At 41.8% G+C, this 21607-nt stretch overlaps 1 protein-coding gene and 1 non-coding gene across 4 annotated transcripts in view; both read left to right on the top strand.

Moving 5' to 3' along the window:
- Window positions 1–2158: 2158 nt before the first annotated feature.
- SNX27 (sorting nexin 27) overlaps window positions 2159–21607 on the top strand; it is an 88478-nt gene continuing 69029 nt past the window's right edge. Inside the window, exon 1 of one of the 3 annotated variants that reach the window (XM_055359078.2) lies at window positions 2159–2685. In XM_055359078.2, coding sequence (XP_055215053.1) covers window positions 2375–2685 — 311 coding nt within the window. In that variant the 5' untranslated portion in view covers window positions 2159–2374. The remainder of the gene's footprint in view (window positions 2686–21607) is intronic. The other 2 variants (XM_055359067.2, XM_055359096.2) reach the window with 2 other exon arrangements.
- Window positions 19513–19619, top strand: LOC115932154 (U6 spliceosomal RNA). The gene has a single exon (XR_004068477.1). It is a non-coding gene; the product is annotated as a U6 spliceosomal RNA (small nuclear RNA).

Below are 21607 nucleotides of genomic sequence, written 5' to 3'. Positions count from 1 at the left end.
GCAGGGAGGTTGCAGTGAGCTGAGATGGCAGCAGTACCTTCCATCTTCGGCTGGGCATCCCAGGGAGACCGTGGGGAGAGGGAGAGGGTGAGGGTGAGGGAGAGGGAGAGGGAGAGGGAGAGGGAGAGCTGGAGCAAAACTCTTATACCAACTTTATTGTGTAACTAGTCAAGATCCTTCTTCATTAGCTTGGTTGTAAAATAAGGTCACATTAATTTTTATGTTCTGATTATAATGACTTTGAGTCCTCATCCCATATTTTGTGAGATCTCATCTTTGTTTTTTTGAGACAGGATCTCACTCTGATGGTCAGGCTGGAGTACAGTGGTGTGATCTCAGCTCTCTGCAGCCTTGACCTCCTGGGCTGAAGCGATCCTCCCACCTAAACCTCCTAAGTAGCTGGGACTACAGGTATGTGCCATCATGCCCAGCTGCTTTTTTTTTTTTTTTTTTTTTTTAGATATAGTCTCGCTCAGCCACCAGCTAATTTTTTATTTTTTGTTGAGATGGGGTCTCACTATGTTGCCCAGTTTGGTCTTGAACTCCTGGGCTCAAGGAATCCTCCCACCTCGGTCTCCCAAAGTGCTGGTATTACAGGCATGAGCCACCACACCCAGCCTTTAAAAATTTGGGGGACTCTTTTGTAATAACAGTTAGCTTAAAACACAAACACATTGTACAGATGTACAAAATATTTTCTTTCTTTATATCTTTATTCCATAAGCTTTTTTCTATTTAAGGCAATTTTAAATTTTATGTTTTAAACTTTTTTTTTTGGTTAAAAACTAAGACTTAAACACAAACATAGCCTATGCCTACACCAGATCTGGATCATCAATTTCACTGTCTTCCACCTCCATCTCTTGTCTCACTGGAAGGTCTTCATGGGTAATAACATGCACAGAGCTGTCATCTGATGGTAACAATAACTGGGGCCAGGCACAGTGGCTCACACCTGTAATCCCAGCACTTTGGGAGGCTGAGGTGGGTGGATCACCTGAGGTCGGGAGTTCGAGACCAGCTTGGCCAACATGGTGAAACCCGTCTCTACTAAAAATACAAAAAAATTAGCCAGGCATGGTGGCGCATGCCTTTAATTGCAAGGGATTTGGGAGGCTGAGGCAGGAGAATCACTTGAACCTGGGAGGCAGAGGTTGCAGTGAGCCGATATCATGCCATTGCATTCCAGCCTGGGCGATAAGAGCGAAACTCCATCTTAAAAAACAAAAAACAAAAAAACAAAACAAAACAAAAAAACACAATACTTGGAATACGTGGAAAAAAATCACAATACTTAGAATACCTAGAATACCTTCTAAAGGACCTGCCTGAGGCTGCTTTACAGTTAACTTAAAAAAAAAAGTAGAAGGAGTACACTCTAAAATAGTGATAAAAACTACAGTGAATTCATAAACTAGTAACATAGTTCTTACCATTATCAAGTATTATGTACTGTACATAATCATATGTGCTATACTTTCACATGACTGGCAGTGCAGGTTTGTTAACACCAGCATCACCCCAAACATGTGAGTAATGCTTGTGCTATGACCTTATGGTGGCTACTGTGTCACTAGGTGATAGACATTTTTCAGCTCCATTATCACCTTAGGGGGCCTCCCTCGTGTTTGCAGTCCATTGTAGACCAAAACGTCCTTATGTGGCACATGACTGTAGTTGCAATACAGGACAAGAAAGTTGCACAATAACTGGGCCTTAGTTCCTGATACTTAGTAGCTGGATGACTTTGAGCACTCTAAGGTTGTTTCCTAATAACGTAAAATAGGGAAGCTAATCGTGATCCGGTTGCCTCACAGGTTGTTGGGCCCTGGTCAACATATAAGTTACTGTGCCAAAAAATGAGTTGATATAATTTAAGACTGTGTTGAATCATAAACGTTAAGTTATTCTAACATTATTGTTTTTTAGAGGTTATGAAATGAAAGTGGGGGGGCGAAAACTTGGCCCGCATCAAGAACTGAATCATTTTACCACGCTGGGTGCTGGGTTATACTCTCCCCACCCAGCAGATCAAACTCCTAACCCAGCATGAAAGATAAACTACAACTCCCGGCAGGCCTTGCTTCCGAACTGTGTCTTATAACCTCGGCTCAGGCCCGGGCCCAGACCGCTCCCCGCCCCCGCCGCCCATAAACTACATCTCCCAGGAGGCCCCACGGTGCCCGATTGTCCGCTTTTCGCCCGCCCCCTGCCTCCTCTTCACCCTGCGCCAGCAGCTCGGTGGCCGAGTCGGTCCCGCGGCCGGCGGATCGGGCGCGCGCGTCGGGGGTCGTGCGGCTGCCGGGCAGGGCGAGCACGCGCCGGGAGGCCTTGGAGGCGTAGGGGGCGGGGGTACGGCTCGCCTGCTCGCAAGATGGCGGACGAGGACGGGGAAGGGATTCACCCCTCAGCCCCTCACAGGAACGGAGGTGGCGGCGGCGGCGGGGGGTCTGGGCTCCACTGCGCCGGGAACGGCGGCGGGGGAGGCGGCGGCCCGCGGGTCGTGCGCATCGTCAAGTCCGAGTCCGGCTACGGCTTCAACGTGCGGGGCCAAGTGAGCGAGGGCGGGCAACTGCGGAGCATCAACGGGGAGCTGTACGCGCCGCTGCAGCATGTGAGCGCCGTGCTGCCCGGGGGGGCGGCCGATCGGGCCGGGGTGCGCAAGGGGGACCGCATCCTGGAGGTGTGAGTATCGGGGCTACCCGCCGCCCCATCCTCCCCGCGCCCCTCCTGCCCCTGCACTCCTCGCTGCCCTTGTCACCCCCAGGCCGCACCTCCCCCGAGCCCCGAGCCGGCCTCCGGACCCCCGCCCCTCAGGCCTCCTCAGCCGGGCCCCTCCTTGTGGGCTGCCCTCCCACCACCCGCCCCGGGGCTTCTGCGACGCCGGTCTCCCACCCCGTCGTCTCCAGCTGATGCCCTTGCGCCCCCAGTGCTCCTCCCTGTGCCCCGATTACTCTGGGCTCTTCTCCGCCCCTTTGCCTTCCCGTTTGGCGTGCTGCATTCTGCTCCTCACTCCCCCTCGTCTTGCTCAGAAGGAACCTCATCTGCTCCTTACTGACGGCGTTTCGTTTTCTGATCCAGCCAGTACCGTGTCCTCCCCAAGTTCTCATCTTCAGCATCGCAGTTTCGTTCTCCACCACTCCCCTCCGCCCCCGTGGACTGCCCCTTCTGCCCTCCAGACCAAGTAGGCAGGACCTCTGGTCTGCTCCTACTTTTCCTCCGGAAACACCATCCCTCCCCGCTCGTCTCCTTTTTCTTTCCTTAGTTACCCTCTCCTTATGGTTACGCTGCCCCTAAATTTTTCCATCCCACCGTGTGCCCCTTTCCTCCCCCTCCTTTTTGTATTTCTACTCCAAGAGTTTACCTTGCTTTCTGACCCTTGCATGCCTTTGCGGTGGGGGGCGTGGGATTTGACACTGTAGTTTCTCTTCTCGGTTGGCCCCGTATCACACCCTAATTTGGAATCTAGCGTCTCCATCAGCACACCCCTCTGAGAGCATCCCTTCCCTGGCCTCCTGCCTTCACTCCTGCTGTATACTCATGCCTCCTCCTAGTCAGGTTTATGGTAGACCCCTTGTAACTCCTCCTCCTTCAAAACTACTTCAAGCCCTTTTTGGGTCTTTGACCGCTTTGCTTTTTTAGGGCATGCCCGTCTCTGCTGCCTCTTCTACTCTATCCTCCTGTGATCCCACACTTGACTTTGTCCTAGTCTTTCCCTCCCCTAGGCTGCTTTTCCTTTCTTCTGTTTTTTAAGGCGCCTTCTGCTGCTGCAGCCCACCCTCTCTCCCCTGCTGCAGTCCCTCCCCCTTCATACGCCTCCCCCACCACATCCCTCCATGCTCTTGCGGGATGCTGCCTTGTCTTGCAATCTCTGTGCACACCTCCTCCATTACCCTAATCTAGGTGTTACATTTGCCTTTTTGTACTTCGTATTGAAATTCGGATAGTGATTGCCGGTTGACTTGCAGGTGGTGTGTGCTCGCGTTGTCTCCGTTCTCCTCAGCAGTCTTCAGTGCTGTGTTTCTGCTTACTGAATCTATGTTGTGCATTCCTTTTTTACACTTTTACTCTCTCCCTCCATATTTCGATTTGCCCACTTGAAATCGTTCTCATTTTTTATAAATTTTATTTTAATTGTAATTTCCGCAACCTTCTGTTGCCTCTTGTAAAACAGTAGGTTTGCAAAGGGGATAGTTTTTTGAAAATCTGCCTTATAGAGAAATCCATTCCTTCTTACTCATCTCGTGCCATCTACCCTTATCCTTGACATTCTTACTCTATGGTGTCCACTCATTCTGTTTCCTCACCTCTTCCACCTCAAGCAATAGTTGGTTTTAACCTGGGAGAGTTGATTGAAAAAAAAAAAAAAAAAGAAATAGTTGCTCACCTAGGCCAGTGTTTGGAGACAGTATACCTTTCCTCTGTCCTTTCTGTAAATAGATGCTTTCTTGTTTCATTAATGTCCTACATACTGTTTCCTAGTATTCCTAGTATTCTCTGACAATATATTCTTTTTTTTTTTTTTTTTTTTGAGATGGAGTTTTGATCGTCGCCCAGGCTGGAGTGCAGTGGCGCGGTCTCGGTTCACTGCAACCTCCGCCTCCCGGGTTCAAGCGATTCTCCTGCCTCAGCCTCCTGAGTAGCTGGGATTACAGGCATGTGTCATCATGACCAGCTAATTTTGTATTTTTAGTAGAGACGTGTTTCACCATGTTGGCCAGGCTGGTCTGAAACTCCTGACCTCAGGTGATCCGCCCGCCTCGGCCTCCCAAAGTGCTGGGATTACAATAATGACTTTCAGATTTCTTATACTTGGGCACCTAATTATTTTCTTTCTAGATAACTCAAAATTTGTGGCTGATGTTTTCTTCCAATAGAGGGTCTCGGAATTGTCACTTTCCTTTCCCTTTGGAAGTTAATTTTGGACTCAGCTTCTTATTTTTAAATTTAAAACTAAAGCATTTATAATTATAAATTTATGATGAAGTTCTACATTATTTACTCTTCACAGGATCTAAAGGAACTAAACCAAAAAGAATAATTCTGTAGGAGACTATAGTTAATATGATCTATCTTTGCAGATACACACACACATCCCAACATACATAGTTAGTGGCTTCTTGCCTTTATTGTGGCTTCTGCCCAAGAGCCTAGATATAAACTGTAAAGGAGACCTCAGATAATCCCCTAGGAAAGGTAGAAGGACGTGCCTTAGGCTCAGGTTCCAGACTAGGAAGCTGGGAAATCTTTGCCTTCTAGAGAAAAAACATTACTTTTTGGCACATCCTTTGTGGTAAGTAGAGAACTTTGTCACTTTTAATGGGCGGGGGAAAAGAATACTCTGCCTAGAAGACCTCTCTGGAAGGTTGTGATAATCAGAAATCTTCCTGGCGTTGGTTTCTCACTCTTCCAACTATCTGTATTTTGATTTCCAAATTCTCTGAACCTTCTTTGGTACTATAGGGGAAGTAATGATAATTACAGCCCAAAGCCAAGCTAGTGGTACATTCTCTGAGACCCCAACTATACAGTGTCTTTCTCTTTTCTTTTTTTTTTTTCTTCCTTTCTTCGATAGTCTGCGCCTTCTCTTTAGGGTTTCAAGTGAGAGGGGAAATCAGCAACCAAATAGATGTGGTTCTTGAGGGATATCTGTGCCCGCTACTTGTCTCGATCTTGGTTAGGTTGATGCTAATTTTCCTAAAGCATTTTTTAGGCAATACTCCTTAGAGCTTTTGTCTGTCCTCCAAGTTCTTAAAGTTTACCTCTGTTGTGCCAGGAAAGCTTTGCATGTTGCTGAAGAGCCAGGTGGGGTCAGAATTAGGGATAGGTGGATTATCATTGTGTGGATATAGTTTGTATCAAGTCATAGGTGAATGTATGGACCTTGATAATTGCTATTTAAGACTTTTCCCTATTTTAGATTCTTCTATTGTGTTTACAAATTGTTTTTGTAGCAATTTTCGTATTTTTCAGTTGTTTGGACAACTGACAGAGGTGTGAAAGAACAGAGTAACTTTGAAATTTAAGGGCATACAAACTTGGACACAAGAGCTTCAGTTTCTTTGTTTCTTTTAAAGTCGGCTTACTAAGGCTCTGTCCTAATCTTTAGTCCTGAAACTAAATTGGAGCCCATATGGTTCAGTTTGCCTTTTCTCCTTTCAAAACTGTCTAGATTCTAACAGGGCTTGGTACTGCAGTATGAACAAGCCCTCTGGGCTCTAAATTTTACTGCAGATGGAAAGTTTTTTTGACTAGCAACGCTGGTTTCCACCTTGTAATTTTTCCCAGTGTAACATATACTGAGTGTTTTCCCTTTGATGTGTATGTACCTGGAGGCTAATGAGTAAAGAATGCTTTCAACAAACAGAACCAAAATAAATATGTCTTTGCACTAATTATATAGTATGTGAAGTAACATTTGATTTCAGGTTAATTTTCTTAAGGTTAAAGTAGTTCCAAGGACTCTTGATTGATTTCTCGAGAGACGCTGCTGGAAGGTTTTAGTGTGCGGTGGATATGGATATAAAACTGTCTGTATTTTTGAAGGATTAGTTTAAGCATGGACCACTAAGATTGGCTTGCAAGCATTCAAAATCGTGATATATTTATGCTAGTCAGTATATATGCTTTCCTCTTTGATAGCCACCAGATAATAGACCCATCAGCTTTCCCTCATTAAAGTCATAAGATAAAATAAAACTGTGTATATCAATTTGTTTTTTGAAAGTCAGTTTTTTAACTTCATTTTATGTGAGAGCTTGAAAATGAATTAAAGAGGCTGGTGCCACAAGAAGTATTTTTATGAGTTAAGTGTGAGTCATGTAACACAGACTAAGTACTGTCTCAAAAGCCGCTTTCTCAATTGCAACTGAATTCTATTTGGCTGATATTTTCTAGGTAGATTTTGGTAGTTTGAAATAATGAAATCATGGTTATTGATCAAAGGAAATTTGGCAGCAGTTCTCAGGCTTTAGGGTACATGAGAAGCACTTGGGTGTGCTTATCTAAAGTACAGATTCTCAGGCTCACCTTTTAAGGGTTATGATTCAGTAGATCTTTCATAGGGCCTAGAAATCTTTATTTTTTTACTCCTTTGCCAGGTGTGGGTAATGCAACGCACATACTCAGTTACATGCCCAGGGTGATGCAGTAGGTTGTAGGCCTTGGATTCTCAGTTCATTTTATCTTCATGATTATATTGAGAGTAATGAGCTAAGGTTATACCAACAAATAGTGAATTGTTAGGCTCTCGAATTCCAACCTAAGTGGAAAATCAGTTAAATACTAACTGTTCTATCTGATCGTCTATACTTTATTTATTAGATCTTGCTAAGCTCTTGAAATAAAGATGGATGGTTAAGAGGCAGCACAAGTTAATAGTTATAATAATCATTTTACTGCTTTGCAGCATGTATAGTGTGTTATAGTTTGTAGTTTTATTTATTTATTTATTTATTTATTTAGAGACAGCGTTTCACTCTTGTTGCCCAGGCTGGAGTGCAGTGGTGCGATCTCGGCTCACTGCAACCTCCGCCTCCCGGGTTCAAGCGATTCCCCTGCCTCAGCTTCCCAAGCAGCTGGGATTACAGGCATGTGCCACCACGCCCATCTAATTTTTGTATTTTTAGTAGAGACGGAGTTTCTCCATGTTGGTCAGGCCAGGCTGGTCTCAAACTCCCCACCTCAGGTGATCAGCCCGCCTCGGCCTCCCAAAGTGCTGGGATTACAGGCATGAGCTACTGCGCCCAGTCAGTTTGTAGTGTTTTTACATCTGATCTTCACACAGTCCTGTGAGATAGGAAGATTATAAGCTCATCAAGGGCAGGGACTACATCAAATACTATGTATTTGTTGTATCCCTAGCCAAATGTCTGGTGGCACATGGAAAGTATTCTTCAATAAATACTTGCCAAATGAATATATGAGTATTATCCCTATTTTATAAGATAGGAAATGGAAACTGAGTGTTGTACCAATGAATGGCAACCAGAATTAAATCCAGATCTTTGGATTCTAGATCTTGAATATTTTCTCTTTTTAGAGCTGTTTTTTTTTTTTTTTCCTTTTAAAGAGATACGAGTCTCACTATGTTGCCCAGGCTGTCCTCGAATTCTGGGCTCAAGTGATCCTCCCACCTCAGCCTTCCGAGTAGCTGGCACTACAGGCATGCACTACCACACCTGGCTAATTTTTTTGTACTTTTTTTTTTTGTAGAGATGGGGTTGCTGTGTTGCCCAGTGTGGTCTTGAACCCCTGGCCTCAAGTGATCTGCCCACTTTGGCCTCCTAAACTGCTGGCATTACAGGCTTGAGCACCTGGCTGCTTAAAATTCAGTTACATTCGTATAAACGTCGATAGTGGTTGAACTTTGGTTCTACTATTGTGAAATGTAACTATTTTATATCTTTATTTACTCACTGTTACCCATTGTTAAATTGGATGAGAGACAGGGGACTAAAGCAGGCATTCTTTGCCTTTATTATTGCTATCTTTACCCTGTTGGTTATCAGTGAAGACAGCAGAACGATCATTTTTAAATTCCTTTTAATTTCACAGGTAGTTGAGGTTGCAAACAAATAAAACTAAATTTGAAAATAGCATTACCTTCCCCTCAGAAATCACTTCCACAAATTGCTGTAACCAGGAAAATATATTTTATTAGTAGCATAACGATTTGTCTGGGTCTTTTAACTTATTGTGAAGAACAGTTCTTTTTCCGTCCACCACTGACCAGTTTTTTTCAGATGAGGGACTGTTACCATGCTCTCAAAGATCATTATTTTTCTAGGTAAGTCCCATTGGGAATAATTCTTATGACCTTGTAGATAAGCAAAGAGACTTAATTGACAAGCAGACACTTAACAATTTATGATCACTGCTCAAAATGCTTTTTGAGCATAATCTTTGGCAAGTTCATTCATTAGATGATGGCATTGCTGACAAAAGGATATTGTGGTGGTTTAGGTTAGAGCCATTTAGGTTCATTCTTTTCTTCCACCTCAGCTATACAGATGTTTTCTGTGCTTCTTGGGCAATCCAGTAAGAGCCCATGGATGGGTTGGTACAGTTCAGCCCACATTTGGAAAAAAATTTTAGGAAGTTTTAAAATATCTTTTAAAAAATTGCAGCTCATAGTAAGAGATACATTTTACATTATAACCTAATATATATGCAAAAAAAAAAAAACACCTGAAATAAGCTTCACAAAAATTATATTTGCTGGCCAGGCACAGTGGCTCACGCCTGTAATCCCAGCACTTTGGGAAGCCGAGGTGGGCGGATCACTTGAGCTCAGGAGTTCGAAACCAGCCTGGGCAACATGGTGAAACCTCATCTCTGCAAAAAATACAAAAGTTAGCCACGTGTGGTGGCGCATGCCTATAGTCCCAGCTACTCAGGAGGCTGAGGTGGGAGGATTGCTTGAGCCTGGGATGTTGAGGCTGCAGTGAGCCATGATCACATCACTGACCTCAAGCCTGGGAGACAGAAACCCTGTCTCAAAAATAAAACAAAACCATACACCAGAGTGCATGATACCAGTAAATACAGTTTTTTTGGTTTCTTTTTTCCTCTTACCTTAGCCTTCCAGAAAGCTGGGACCATAGGCGCATGCCACCATGCCCAGCTAATTTTTTGTATTTTTTGTAGAGACAGGGTTTCACCATGTTGCCCAGGCTGGTCTGAGATTCCTGGGCTGAAGTGATCCGCTTGCCTCGGCTTCCAAAGTGCTGAGATTACAGGTGTGAGCCACTGTGCCGGGCCCACTCTGGTATTTTTTAGTTTGTTCATATTTTGAGTTTCTTTGTTCTGTTTTTTTGAGTGCTGGTGGTGGCCTGGTACATTAATTTCACAGTTCATTAGGTTGTGATCCACTGTCTGAAAAACAGTAATTTAGGGCATCACTTTTCCTGATATTGGCATGCTAAATATTACTTCATACTCAGTTTGGTTCCACAAGTAAGCACACACTGTATATAAAGAACTGCTTGGCTTGTATGAGTCACAGGGTCTCTGCATCCCTGCCTTTGAGAAGCTTACACTGCAGTAGGGAAGGTAAACAATTTACGGTGTGTAAAGCTAAACGAGGTAATAGAGATAAATGAAAAGCACAATCGAAGTATAGAGGCAGGAGTGAATATGCCTAAGAAGACTGGTGGGGAGACAGCTCATACAAGGCTTTTAAACTGGATTGAAGAACAAATAAAACTTCAGAGAAGGGGCAAGGATTTTATAGGTTGAGGAAAACTGTGACCAAAGAGGGGAAAATGTGAAAAGCTCTTAGGCTAGCAAGGGGCTTAAAGTTGCTGTTTGTCTGTAGACATTTGTGATGATAGAAACTGGAAAGGAAGGTTGCAGTAAGATTTTAAAAAGATGGCTTTGAATGTAATCCCAAGAAGTTTGGATTTTTTTCTCTCTATGAGCTCAGAATATAGCTGTGTGTGCATTAATACCCAGGACTTCCTGTGAATTCAGTTTTATATAATCATTTACCAGAAGAAGTTGAATAACTTTTCCAAGGCGAAAGAGGAAAATCACTATTAGAGTAATTTCAGAGCCATCTAGTCTCTTGGACTGTCTTGTACTATATAAAGAAGGGAACTAAGAACAACTAAGCTCTGACACCCAGAACTGGGAACAGCTGGTGAGGAGCTGGTTGCCTTTAACTTGTGTTTGTATTTTATTTCACAATCGAATCCAGCTTCTCAGTTATCCTTTCTCTTTCTCTTCTGTTTTAAATGACTATACTTACTATTGTGTTTACAATTGATAACTTTCATCCTTGTGTGCTACAAGCCTGTTGTTTTCTAGCTCTACTTTCCTCCAAGTCTGTTCCTCTGATTTGAAGATGCTTTTTTTTTTTTTTTGTGACAGAGTCTTGCTCTGTCGCCTAGGCTGGAGAGCAGTGGCACGATCTCGGCTCACTGCAACCTCAGCCTCCCAGGTTCAAGCAGTTCTCCTGCCTTAGCCTCCTGAGTAGCTGGGATTACAGGTGTGCACCACCATGCCCAGCTGAATTGTTTGTATTTTTAGTAGAGACCGGGTTTCACCATGCTGGCCAGGCTGGTCTTGAACTCATGACCTCGTAATCCACCCACCTCGGCCTCCCAAAGTACTGGGATTACAGGCATAAGCCACTGCACCTGGCCGAAGATGCTTCTTTTAATTTAAATCTTTTATTTTGGCATACAGCATGTTGGGAGCTGAGTGGACTGAAGACAGGGGGGGAAACTTAATGTGGTACTAAAGTTTACACTAATACCTACCTTCAAAATGAAAATTCATGTGAAGCTCCTTCAAATAAGTTTAAGACCTGGTGGTGATCACAAAGTGAATTGTTGCTTTCTTTCATAATATTCGTACTCCAGGGTTAAATTTTGTGGTATGGTATTAGTCAAATGCTAGGTAGTATGTGTGTAGTCTCTTGTTTATTATTTATTGCTCCCTGCCAACTAAATAAGGTTCTCATAATTGAGGAAATGTGCCTTTCTGCAAGGTATTGAGTTGCTGAATAAGGAGTTGTATTTGAGTACTCTTATGTGTACTTCCTCAGTGAACTTCCACTGATACGAAAACATCTTTTAAGAAATGGTCTGTTTTTGCTTAAGCTATCTGAAACTTTTTAGATTCTTGTGTCAAACCTCAGAGCAAGACCAGAATGATAGGCCTATGTTTTCTACAGGCCTGATACACAAGGAATTAGCTTACTTCCCTCTGGAAAAGTACAGGCAGTCTGCAGAGAGTCAGCTGCTCTGGTGCATGCTCTCCCAGCTGCTTTCAAGAGGCTGATTACTCTTAAAGAACTTTCAATAAGATTATTAACTAGGAAGGTTGTCTCTTCCACCCGCAAATACCACAGTACTTTTATATCTATGTGTTGATCTAGTTTTATTTATATTTATTTATTATGTTTTAAAAATTGGGAGATTGATTAAATGAGTATTTGGAGATCTTGGAAAACATGATGGCCTCTGAGAATTTTGGAAACTTTTTCTACTTATTTTGCTGATCAGTTTAATCATCTAGAACGTTTGTTCCTGCCTGTCTTTACTTGGAAACAGCAATGAGTTTTGTTCTCTCTACCTGAGGTTTTGTGTCAAGGAAATGTGACACTGAAGTTTCGTTTGTGAGTTATGTGCTAGTAGATTATTTTAGATTTCCCTGTCCTACCCAGTTATCTTTTATATTCCTCATTTAGAAAAGGTCCGACTGTACCTTTCTTCTCTTTCAGTATGTTGGAATGGACTACAGACTTACAGAAATTGTAGTCTGTGTTTTTCATTTCCAAAATAAATTGCTCAAATTTAATTTGGATTAAAAGATGGTATTTGATCGTCAAGGGGTCATATCCCTTCAAAAGTATATCTTGTTGCTAATTTGTAAAGACTATCTTTCATAAATGAAGGTATTTCAGCTGTTTTTTTCAGTTGTCATGATAGATTACACTATCTGTTCACATTCATGTACAGGACCACTTGGGATTAATTGAATATATAGGAAATGGGTGGTTGAGATTCAGGGTTCAGGTTGCGGCCCCAGAACAAATTTACCAGATCACATGAGGGATAATGTTTTTAATTACATTATGTAGTAATTCAGAAATAGTAGTGTAATAGAACTTCAGAAATATCAAAATTTTTTTTCCTTTGATGATTTACTTGACTTGCAAACCAAGGTTATTGATAAAACAAGTATATTTTATTCTTTAATTAACTTTCACTGTGGTCAGTATACCAAGTTAAAATCATCTGGGGGTAGCATTTAAATTGGCCATGTTGACAATGATTCAAAATGTAGCAGCTCTCAAACACTGAGTTGGTGTTGGGAAATGATTTAGGACTAGTTGTGTTTTGGTGGTGAACAACTGAGTGGGGGATCCTCAGAAATGTGTAGGAGGAAAATGAGTTACTTTAGGAAAATCATCATGGCTATTAGCAACTTTCTTTCCCATTTCTTTTTTTTAAAATTTAAATTTAATTTATTTTTCTTGCCCAGCCTGGAGTGTAGTGGTGCGATCACAGCTTACTGAAGCTACGACCTCCTGGACTCAAGGGATTCTCCCATCTCAGCCTCCCAAGTAGCTGGGACCACATGCATGTGCTACTACACCTGGCTAATTTTTATATTATTTGTTTATTTTATTTACTTATTTTTTTTGAAACAGTCTTGCCCTGTCGCCCAGGCTGGAGTGCAGTGGTATGATCTCAGCTCACTGCAACCTCCACCTCCCAGGTCCAAGTGATTACCCTGCCTCAGCCTCCCAAGTAGCTGGGATTACAGGCGCATGCCACCATACCCGCCTAATATATATATATATATATATATATATATTTTTTTTTTTTTTTTTTTTTTGAGATGGAGTCTCGCTGTCGCCCAGGCTGGAGTGCAGTGGCACGATTTTGGCTTACTGCAATTCTGCCTCCCAGGTTCAAGTGATTCTCCTGACTCAGCCTCCTGAGTAGCTGGGACTACAGGTGCGGGCCACCATACTTGGCTAATTTTTTGTATTTTTAGTAGAGACGGGGTTTCACCTTGTTAGCCAGGATGGTCTCTATCTTCTGATCTCGTGATCCGCCCACCTTGGCCTCCCAAAGTGCTGGGATTACAGGCGTGAGCCACCGCGCCCAGTATTTTTTAATAGAGATGGGGTTTCACCATGTTGGCCAGTCTGGTCTTGAACTCCTGACCTCAGTGATCTGCCCGCCTTGGCCTCCCAAAATGCTGAGATTACAGGCATGAGCCACCACTCCTAACCTAATTTTTATATTTTTTTTGTAGAGACAAGGTCCCACTTTGTTGCCCAGACTGGTCTTGAACTTGTGGATTCAAATGATCCTCCCGCCTCGGCCTCCCAAAGTGCTGGGATTATAAGCATGAGCCACTGCACCTGACCCTTTCCCATTTCTAACATTTATTGTCTTCCAGTACAAAGAAGTAACCCATTGTCATGTCTACTTTATGATAGGATAGAACTATAGGGTTGCTGTATATTGATCAAGTTTTTAAAGATAAAAATGAAAAAAAAATCCTATCCAGACAAAATAAATCAGTGTTGTATATTTTTGGAGCATCAGAACTTACTTTAAGACCTCGCTGGTAATTCTTTAGCCTCTCACATGTGATAAAGACATTGTGCTTACATTTTTTAAAAATTTATTTATTTATTTATTTTAGAGACAAGGTATCACTCTTTCACCCATGCTGGAGTGCAGTGGCACAATCATAACTCACTGCAGCTATTGATCTCCTGGGCTCAAGTGATCCTTCTGCCTCAGCCTCCTGAGTAGCTGGGACTATGGGTGTGTGCCACCATACACAGCTAATTTTTAAAAATTTTTTTGTAAAGTTAGGGTCTTGCTATGTTCCCCAGACTGGTCTCAAACTCCTGGGCTCAAGCCATCCTCCTGCCTTGGCCTCCCAAAGTGTTGGGATTACAGGAGTGAGCCACCTCACCTGGCCTAAAATTCTAAAACTAGAATTTTGTATTCTACTAAGAGTGAAATGGACAGATTTGTTTTTATTCTTGGTGACAAGTGGTTACATTGGCTTTTCAGGTAATGATCAGATAATAAATGAGCTTTTTTTTTTCTGAATAGCTTGATTTTATATATATATATATATGTTTTTTTGTTTTGTTTTGTTTTGTTTTTTTTGGCGACGGAGTCTTGCTCTGTCGCCCAGGCTGGAGTGCAATGGCATGATCTTGGCTCATTGCAACCTCCATCTTCTGGGTTCAAGCAATTCTCTGGTCTCAGCCTCCCAAGTAGCAGGGACTATAGGCATCTGCCACTACGCCCGGCTAATTTTTGTATTTTTGATAGAGATGGGGTTTCACCATATTGATCAGGTTGGTCTCGAACCCCTGATCTCAGGTGATACACCTACCTCGGCCTCCCAAAATGCTGGGATTACAGACATGAGCCACCACGCCCGGCCAGCTTGATTATATTTTTATATTTATTTTTTAAATATCTTAAATCCTTAAGCCTTATTATACTTTTTTCTCTGAATGACAAGTATGATTCATTTATTTGGAAATAAATCTACCTGATTATATTTGTATACTGATTGCCTTGGAGTTAGAAGGTTTGAGGAATCTGTAATTCTTTCTTCCCCAGTAATAAACTCTTGTTACTTCTGGCTGGAGGTATTAAGGTTGAAGAACAGATGAGTCTTATTTGTACTTCTTCTGCCTCAGGCAGCATTCTTTGTAAATAGAACACCCAGTCAAAGGTAAAAAGTCCCAGTGATGGTAAGCAACTTATTTGACAAGTTATTTATTCTTTTTTTTCCTTTTTGGGAAGACCAGATGCCAATTAACATACTTCTCAGTTTCTCAGCTTTGCCAGGGGCAAACTTTATTGTTATTAATACGCGCTTTTGCTCAGTGTTAAATTTTTGGACGTAGGTGCTTTAAAAATACTGGTGTAGGCCAGGCGCTGTGGCTGACGCCTGTAATCCCAGTACTTTGGGAGGCCGAAGCGGCAGATCACTTGAGGTCAGGGGTTCGAGACTAGCCTGGCCAACATGGTGAAACCCCGTCTTCACTAAAAATACAAAAATTAGTCAGGTGTGGTGGCATGCACCTGTAATCCTAACTACTGGGGAGGCTGAGGCAGGAGAATTGCTTGAACCAAGGAGATGGAGATTGCAGTGAGCTGAGATCACGCCACTGCACTCCGGCCTGGGTGACAGAGCAAGACTCTGTCTCAAAAAAAAAAAAAGATAAATAAAAAAATATTGATATAAAGGTTGAATCTGGCCAGGTGCGGTGGCTCATGCCTGTAATCTGAGCACTATGGGAGGCCGAAGGGGCAGATCACTTGAGCTCATGAGTTCAAGACCAGCCTGACCAACATGGTGAAACCCCATCTCTACTAAAAACACAAAAATTAGCGGGAGAATCACTTGAACCGGGGCGGTGGAAGTTGCAGTGATTCGAGACCACACCAGTGCACTCTATTCTGGCAACAGAGCAAGACTCTGTGTCCAAAAAAAAAAAGCTGGGTGTGGTGGCATACACCTGTAATCCCTGCTACTCGGGAGGCTGAGGCAGGAGAATTGCTTGAGCCTGGGAGGCAGAGGTTGTAGTGAGCCGAGATCAGACCACTGCATTCCAGAGCTTGGGCAAGAGTGAGACTGTGTCACAAAAATAAAATAAAATAAAAATAAAAGATTGGGCCGGGCACAATGGCCCACACCTGTAATCCCAGCTACTCTGGAGGCTGAGGCAGGAGAATGGCGTGAACTCAGGAGGTGTAGCTTGCAGTGAGCCGAGATGGCGCCACTGCACTCCACCCTGGGCGACAGAGCGAGACTCCATCTCAAAAAAATAAAAAAATAAAAAAAGATTGAATCTTACTTTTCATACTTAAAAAAAGGTACCAAAGGATTTGAGAAGTAAAGCTCTCTCTATAAAATCTTGGAAATTTGTTCAATTTGGTCTGTATGTGATTAACTTTTTTTTTTGTTTTTCCCTACATTTGCCAAAGATGAGACCTAATTAGAATTAAATGAAGGTTTTTTTGGCTTGTTTTTATTTTTGGACTTATTTTGAGCCAAGACACTTTTATACTGTCTCTTTCTAAAAAAGAATAATTTGTCAGAATTATTGCATTAAAAGAATGTTTTATGATAATGGTTTTAAAAATCAGGAAGAGAATACTGTTTTATCATGAGATTCAAGAGATCAAGACCATCCTGGCCAGCATGGTGAAACCTGTCTCTACTGAAAATGCAAAAAATTAGCTGGGTGTGGTGGCGCGCCCCTGTAGTCCCAGCTACTTGGGAGGCTGAGGCAGGAGAATCACTTGAACTTGGGAGGCAGAGGTTGCAGTGAGCCAAGATCGTGCCACTGCACTCCAGCCTGGGTGACAGAGCAAGACTCCGTCTAAATAAATAAATAAATAAATAAATGTAAAATGAAGAAGAGAAAACTTAAATTGATTGAAATTTTGGGACCCTATAACTTTGAGGTTGTTGTTTTCTGCTCACTTGTATTTAGGCAGTTGCTAAGGCTGGGCAGTGGTTACACTAAATCATGACTGAAGAGAGACAAGATAGTTTTTGTTTTGTTTTGTTTTCTAATACTGTAAAGTGCTCCAGGCTCATCTTGTATATTTCCTGCTGTAGTCCTAGAATCAACCATTTATTTAAAGGTCCCTGGTTCCTTTATTGGTTTTACAGACCAAGATCTGGGCATTCTGGGCATTAGGGTGTGGTTTCTTTTAGGCCATTTCGGCTGACAGCAAAGAAATTTGTGTGTGTATATTAACTCTTGTGTATATACATATCTATAAATACTTCTCTATGTAACCCTCTGTATTATATTAAATTAAACATGAGTTCTGATTCTTCATCTCTACTGCATTACCACATGGATTATTCTAGCCTCCTCCCCTTGCTGATCCTCCGTGAGTTTCCATTCCACAGTGAGAAACTTGGCTTTTCCCATCTGCCACCCATTTACTTAATTGTTCAATTTCCAATACACTTGTTTAGCAGTATCAGAATTGTTAACGAGTACCCTCGTGGAAAACAACTTTATTGACTAAAGTACAGTACTTATTGGTAGTCCTTTTTGCGTTTAGTCTTATGGACTCTTTTCCTTTACAGTCACTTAGATCCATAACTTTTCCTCTACTCACTTTAGTAAGGTTTTTAAAAATACCTTTGAAATACAGTTAGGTTCTCTTGTCACAGTCTGGGATTATTTCAACCTACTAACTGATTTTTAAAATATTTGCATATATTAAGGTTCACACTGTTCTTGGTGTTTTTTGTTTTTGTTTTTTTAAATAGAGATGGGGTTTCGCCATGATGCCCAGGCTGGTCTCGAACTCCTGGGCTCAAACAGTCCACCCCCTTTGGCTTCCCAGAGTGCTAGGATTACAGGTGTAAGCCACTGCGCCTGGCCAAGGTTCACTCTTTGTTCTATAAAGTTCTATAGATTTTGACATGCATTATGTCATATATGCACCATTACAGTATCGTACAGAATAATTTCACTACCCTAAAATTTCCCTGTGCTTCGCTAATTCATCCTTGTCTTCTCCACAGGCCCCTGGTAACCACTGATCTTTGCCTTTTCTGGAATGTCATATAATTGGAATAATATATAGTAGCCTTTCAGACTGGCTTCTTTCCCTTAGCAACATGGACTTAAGGTTCCTGCATGTCTTTTCATGACTGTTTTTTTTTTTTTTTTTTAGATGGAATTTCACTCTGTCGCCCAGGCTGGAGTGCAGTGGTGCACTCTTGGCTCACTGCAACCTAGCAACCTACACCTCCTAGGTTCAAGCGATTCTCCTGCCGCAGCCTCTTGAGTAGCTGGGATTACAGGCGCCCGCCACCATGCCCAGCTAATTTTTGTATTTTTAGTAGTGATGGGATTTTACCGTATTGGCCAGGCTGGTGTCAAACTCCTGACCTCAGGTGAAACACCCATCTTGGCCTCCCTAAGTACTGGGATTGCAGGCATGAGCCACTGCGTCCGACCTTTTCATGGCTTAATAGCTCATTTCTTCTTTTAGAGGCATAATACTCAACTGTATGGCTCTTCCACAGATTGTTTATTCATCTATTGAAGGACATCTTGGTTACTTACAGTTTTTTGGCAATTATGAATAAAGCTGCCATAAACATTTATTTACGTGCAGGTTTTTGTGTAGAAGTAAGTTTTCAGCTCAGTTGGGTAAATACCTGGGAATGTGATTGCTGGATCTTATGGTAAGACTGTAAAAAGCTGCCAAACTGTCTTCCAAAATGACTATCATTTTGTATTCCCACCAGCAGTGAATGAGGATTGCTGTTGCTCCACATCCTCACCAGCATTTGGTATTTGGTATTATCAGTTTTTTTGATTTTAGGCATTCTAATAGGCGTGTAGTGGTATCTTGTTTTCATTTGCAGTTCCCTGATGATGAATGATATTGAGCATCTTATATGCTTATTTGCCATCTGTATATCTTCCTTGGTGAGGTATCTGTCCAGATATTTTGCCCATTTTTAAATTGGGTTGTTTGTTTTCTTATTGTTGAGTTTTAATAGCTCTTTGTATATTTTGGATACAAGTGTTTTATCAGATATGTGTTTCGCAAATATTTTCTCCTAGTCTGTTTTGTTTTTTCATTCTCTTAACAGTGTCTCTTGCAGAGCAGAAGTTTTCAATTTTAATAAAGTTCAACTTAGCAATTTTTTTCCTTCATGGATCATGCTTTTTGGTGTTGTAGCTGAGATCTCATTGCCAACCCCTAGGTTTTCTCCTATGTTATCTTTTAGAAGTTTTGTAGATTTGTATTTTTGTAATCCACTTTTAGGCAGCATTGGCTCAAACATTTCTAGATTATTTTGTTCTTCATGTTTACAATTTTACATGATTGCTTTCTAGTTTATTAAATTATTGTACTACAATTTTCTTAGATTTTCATCCCCCTATTGACTTTTTATAAAAACAAATTTGGAAACAACCTAAATAATAATGGATATGTTTGTGCTTAGCTTTTTTGTGTTTAGGCGCTTGCTTCAGCAGCCCATATAGTAAAATTAGAACGATACAGAGAAGATTAGCATGGCCCCTGTGGAAGGATCATACGTAAATTCGTGAAGTGTTCCATATATATACATGCACATATATACACATGTATATATACGTATATATATACGTATATATACATGTATACGTATATATACCCATATATGTACATGTATACGTATATATATGTTTGTATATATGTGTGTGTATATATGTGTATATATATAATTTTTTTTTTCGAGACAGAGTCTCACTGTGTTGACCAGGCTGGAGTGCAGTGGGGCAATCTCAGCTCACTGCAACCTCTGCTTCCTGGGTTCAAGCGATTCTCCTGCCTCAGCCTCCTGAGGGTCTACATGTGCGTCCCACCATGCCCGGCTAATTTTTTGTATTTTTGGTAGAGACGGGGTTTTACCATGTTGGCCAGGCTGGCCTTGAACTCCTGACCTCAGGTGATCTGCCTGCCTCAGCCTCCCAAAGTGCTGGGATTACAGGCGTGAGCCAATGTGCCCGGCCACTGTTCCATATATATATATATATTTTTTTTTTGTGAGGCCAGCCTGATCAACGTGGTGAAGCCCTGTCTCTACTGAAAATACAAAAATTAGCAGGGCGTGGTGGCCTGCACCTGTAATCCCAGCTACTCAGGAGGCTGAGGCAGGAGAATCGCTTGAACCCGGGAGGCGAAGGTTGTAGTGAGCCGAGATCGCACCACTGCACTCCAGCCTGGGCGACAGAGTGAGACTTTGTCTCAAAAAAAAAAAAAAAAAAGAAACTTTTTTGTGTTTGGGATTATTTCATTTATTCTTAGAAGAAATGCTTGAGAGTGTTCTGCATACCATTGTAAAATTTTTGCCCTTACGAAGCTCATATTTTGGTCATTGCCTTAGGATAAATTCTCAGTAATACAATTATTAGTTAAAATATTATGACCATTTTTATATCTTTAGATGCATATTGCTAGTGAAATTACTTTCTAAAGGATTTTACCTATTTATAAAACCATCTCATATTCTAGATGATAAAAGTTGATATTAAAAATAATTAAGATAATAATTTTTTATTTTAAAAGTTGTTGACCAGATTTTACTATTTATTAGAAAATGCAAGCATTTTGGAAAACTTTGGCCATTTACTTTCTCTTGTTGTGCTTTTATCATCCATCAATAAATAAGATGCTCTAAGATGTGAGGGGCAAAATATTATTATTTCTAAAACAACATTCCAAATGTCTTTGATATTTAGTGATCCAGAATGAAAATTTTGTTTAAATCTGTTCAAGCTTCACAACTATTTTGGCTGCATTCATTGCTTACACATGTCTAATCTTATATCTCAAGAGTTTAAGGGCAAAGTATGGTATGATTGCTTATATAATTAGTCAGTAAGAATATTCTTTGGCCGGGCACGGTGGCTCACACCTGTAATCCCAGCACTTTGGGAGGCCGAGGTGGGTGGATCACGAGGTCAGGAGATCGAGACCATCCTGGCTAACACGGCGAAACCCCGTCTCTACTAAAAGTACAAAAAATTAGCTGGGTGTGGTGGCAGGCACCTGTAATTCCAGCTACTTGGGAGGCTGAGGAGGGAGAATGGCGTGAACCCGGGAGGCAGAGCTGGCAGTGAGCCGAGATCGTGCCACTGCACTCTAGCCTGGGCGACAGAGCGAGACTCCGTCTCAAAAAAAAGAATATTCTTCCACTTGTTTGCCTAAGTAAGATAGCAAGGAGGCAGAGTCGGAGATGAAAAGGAGACAAACTGAACCAGTCAGATGATTTAACTGCAAAAATTAGAAAGGACAGACCTTTACATTTTGGTAGAGTAGTTCCTTGTCTTTACAGTGTAGTTTCTAGTACAGTTGTACTGAACAACTCAGCAGTGAACCAGTGAAAAGTCAAAGGAAATGTCTCTCTTCTCATATGCCAGGGGTCTTTTTTCCTTCAACTTCAGAGATCTCCTAATTTTTAAGAAGATATGTTGTGGAGAAGGTAGGGAGTTCATTTACAAAGCTCTGTATAATTGAGGAGATGATATAATAGCTGTGTTAAAGTTTTAAACATAGTTCCAGTCACCCTA

The sequence above is a fragment of the Gorilla gorilla genome, chromosome 1 (genome assembly GCF_029281585.2).
Source record: "Gorilla gorilla gorilla isolate KB3781 chromosome 1, NHGRI_mGorGor1-v2.1_pri, whole genome shotgun sequence".
NCBI lineage: Eukaryota > Metazoa > Chordata > Mammalia > Primates > Hominidae > Gorilla > Gorilla gorilla.
This window is presented reverse-complemented; position numbering and strand designations above follow the sequence as displayed.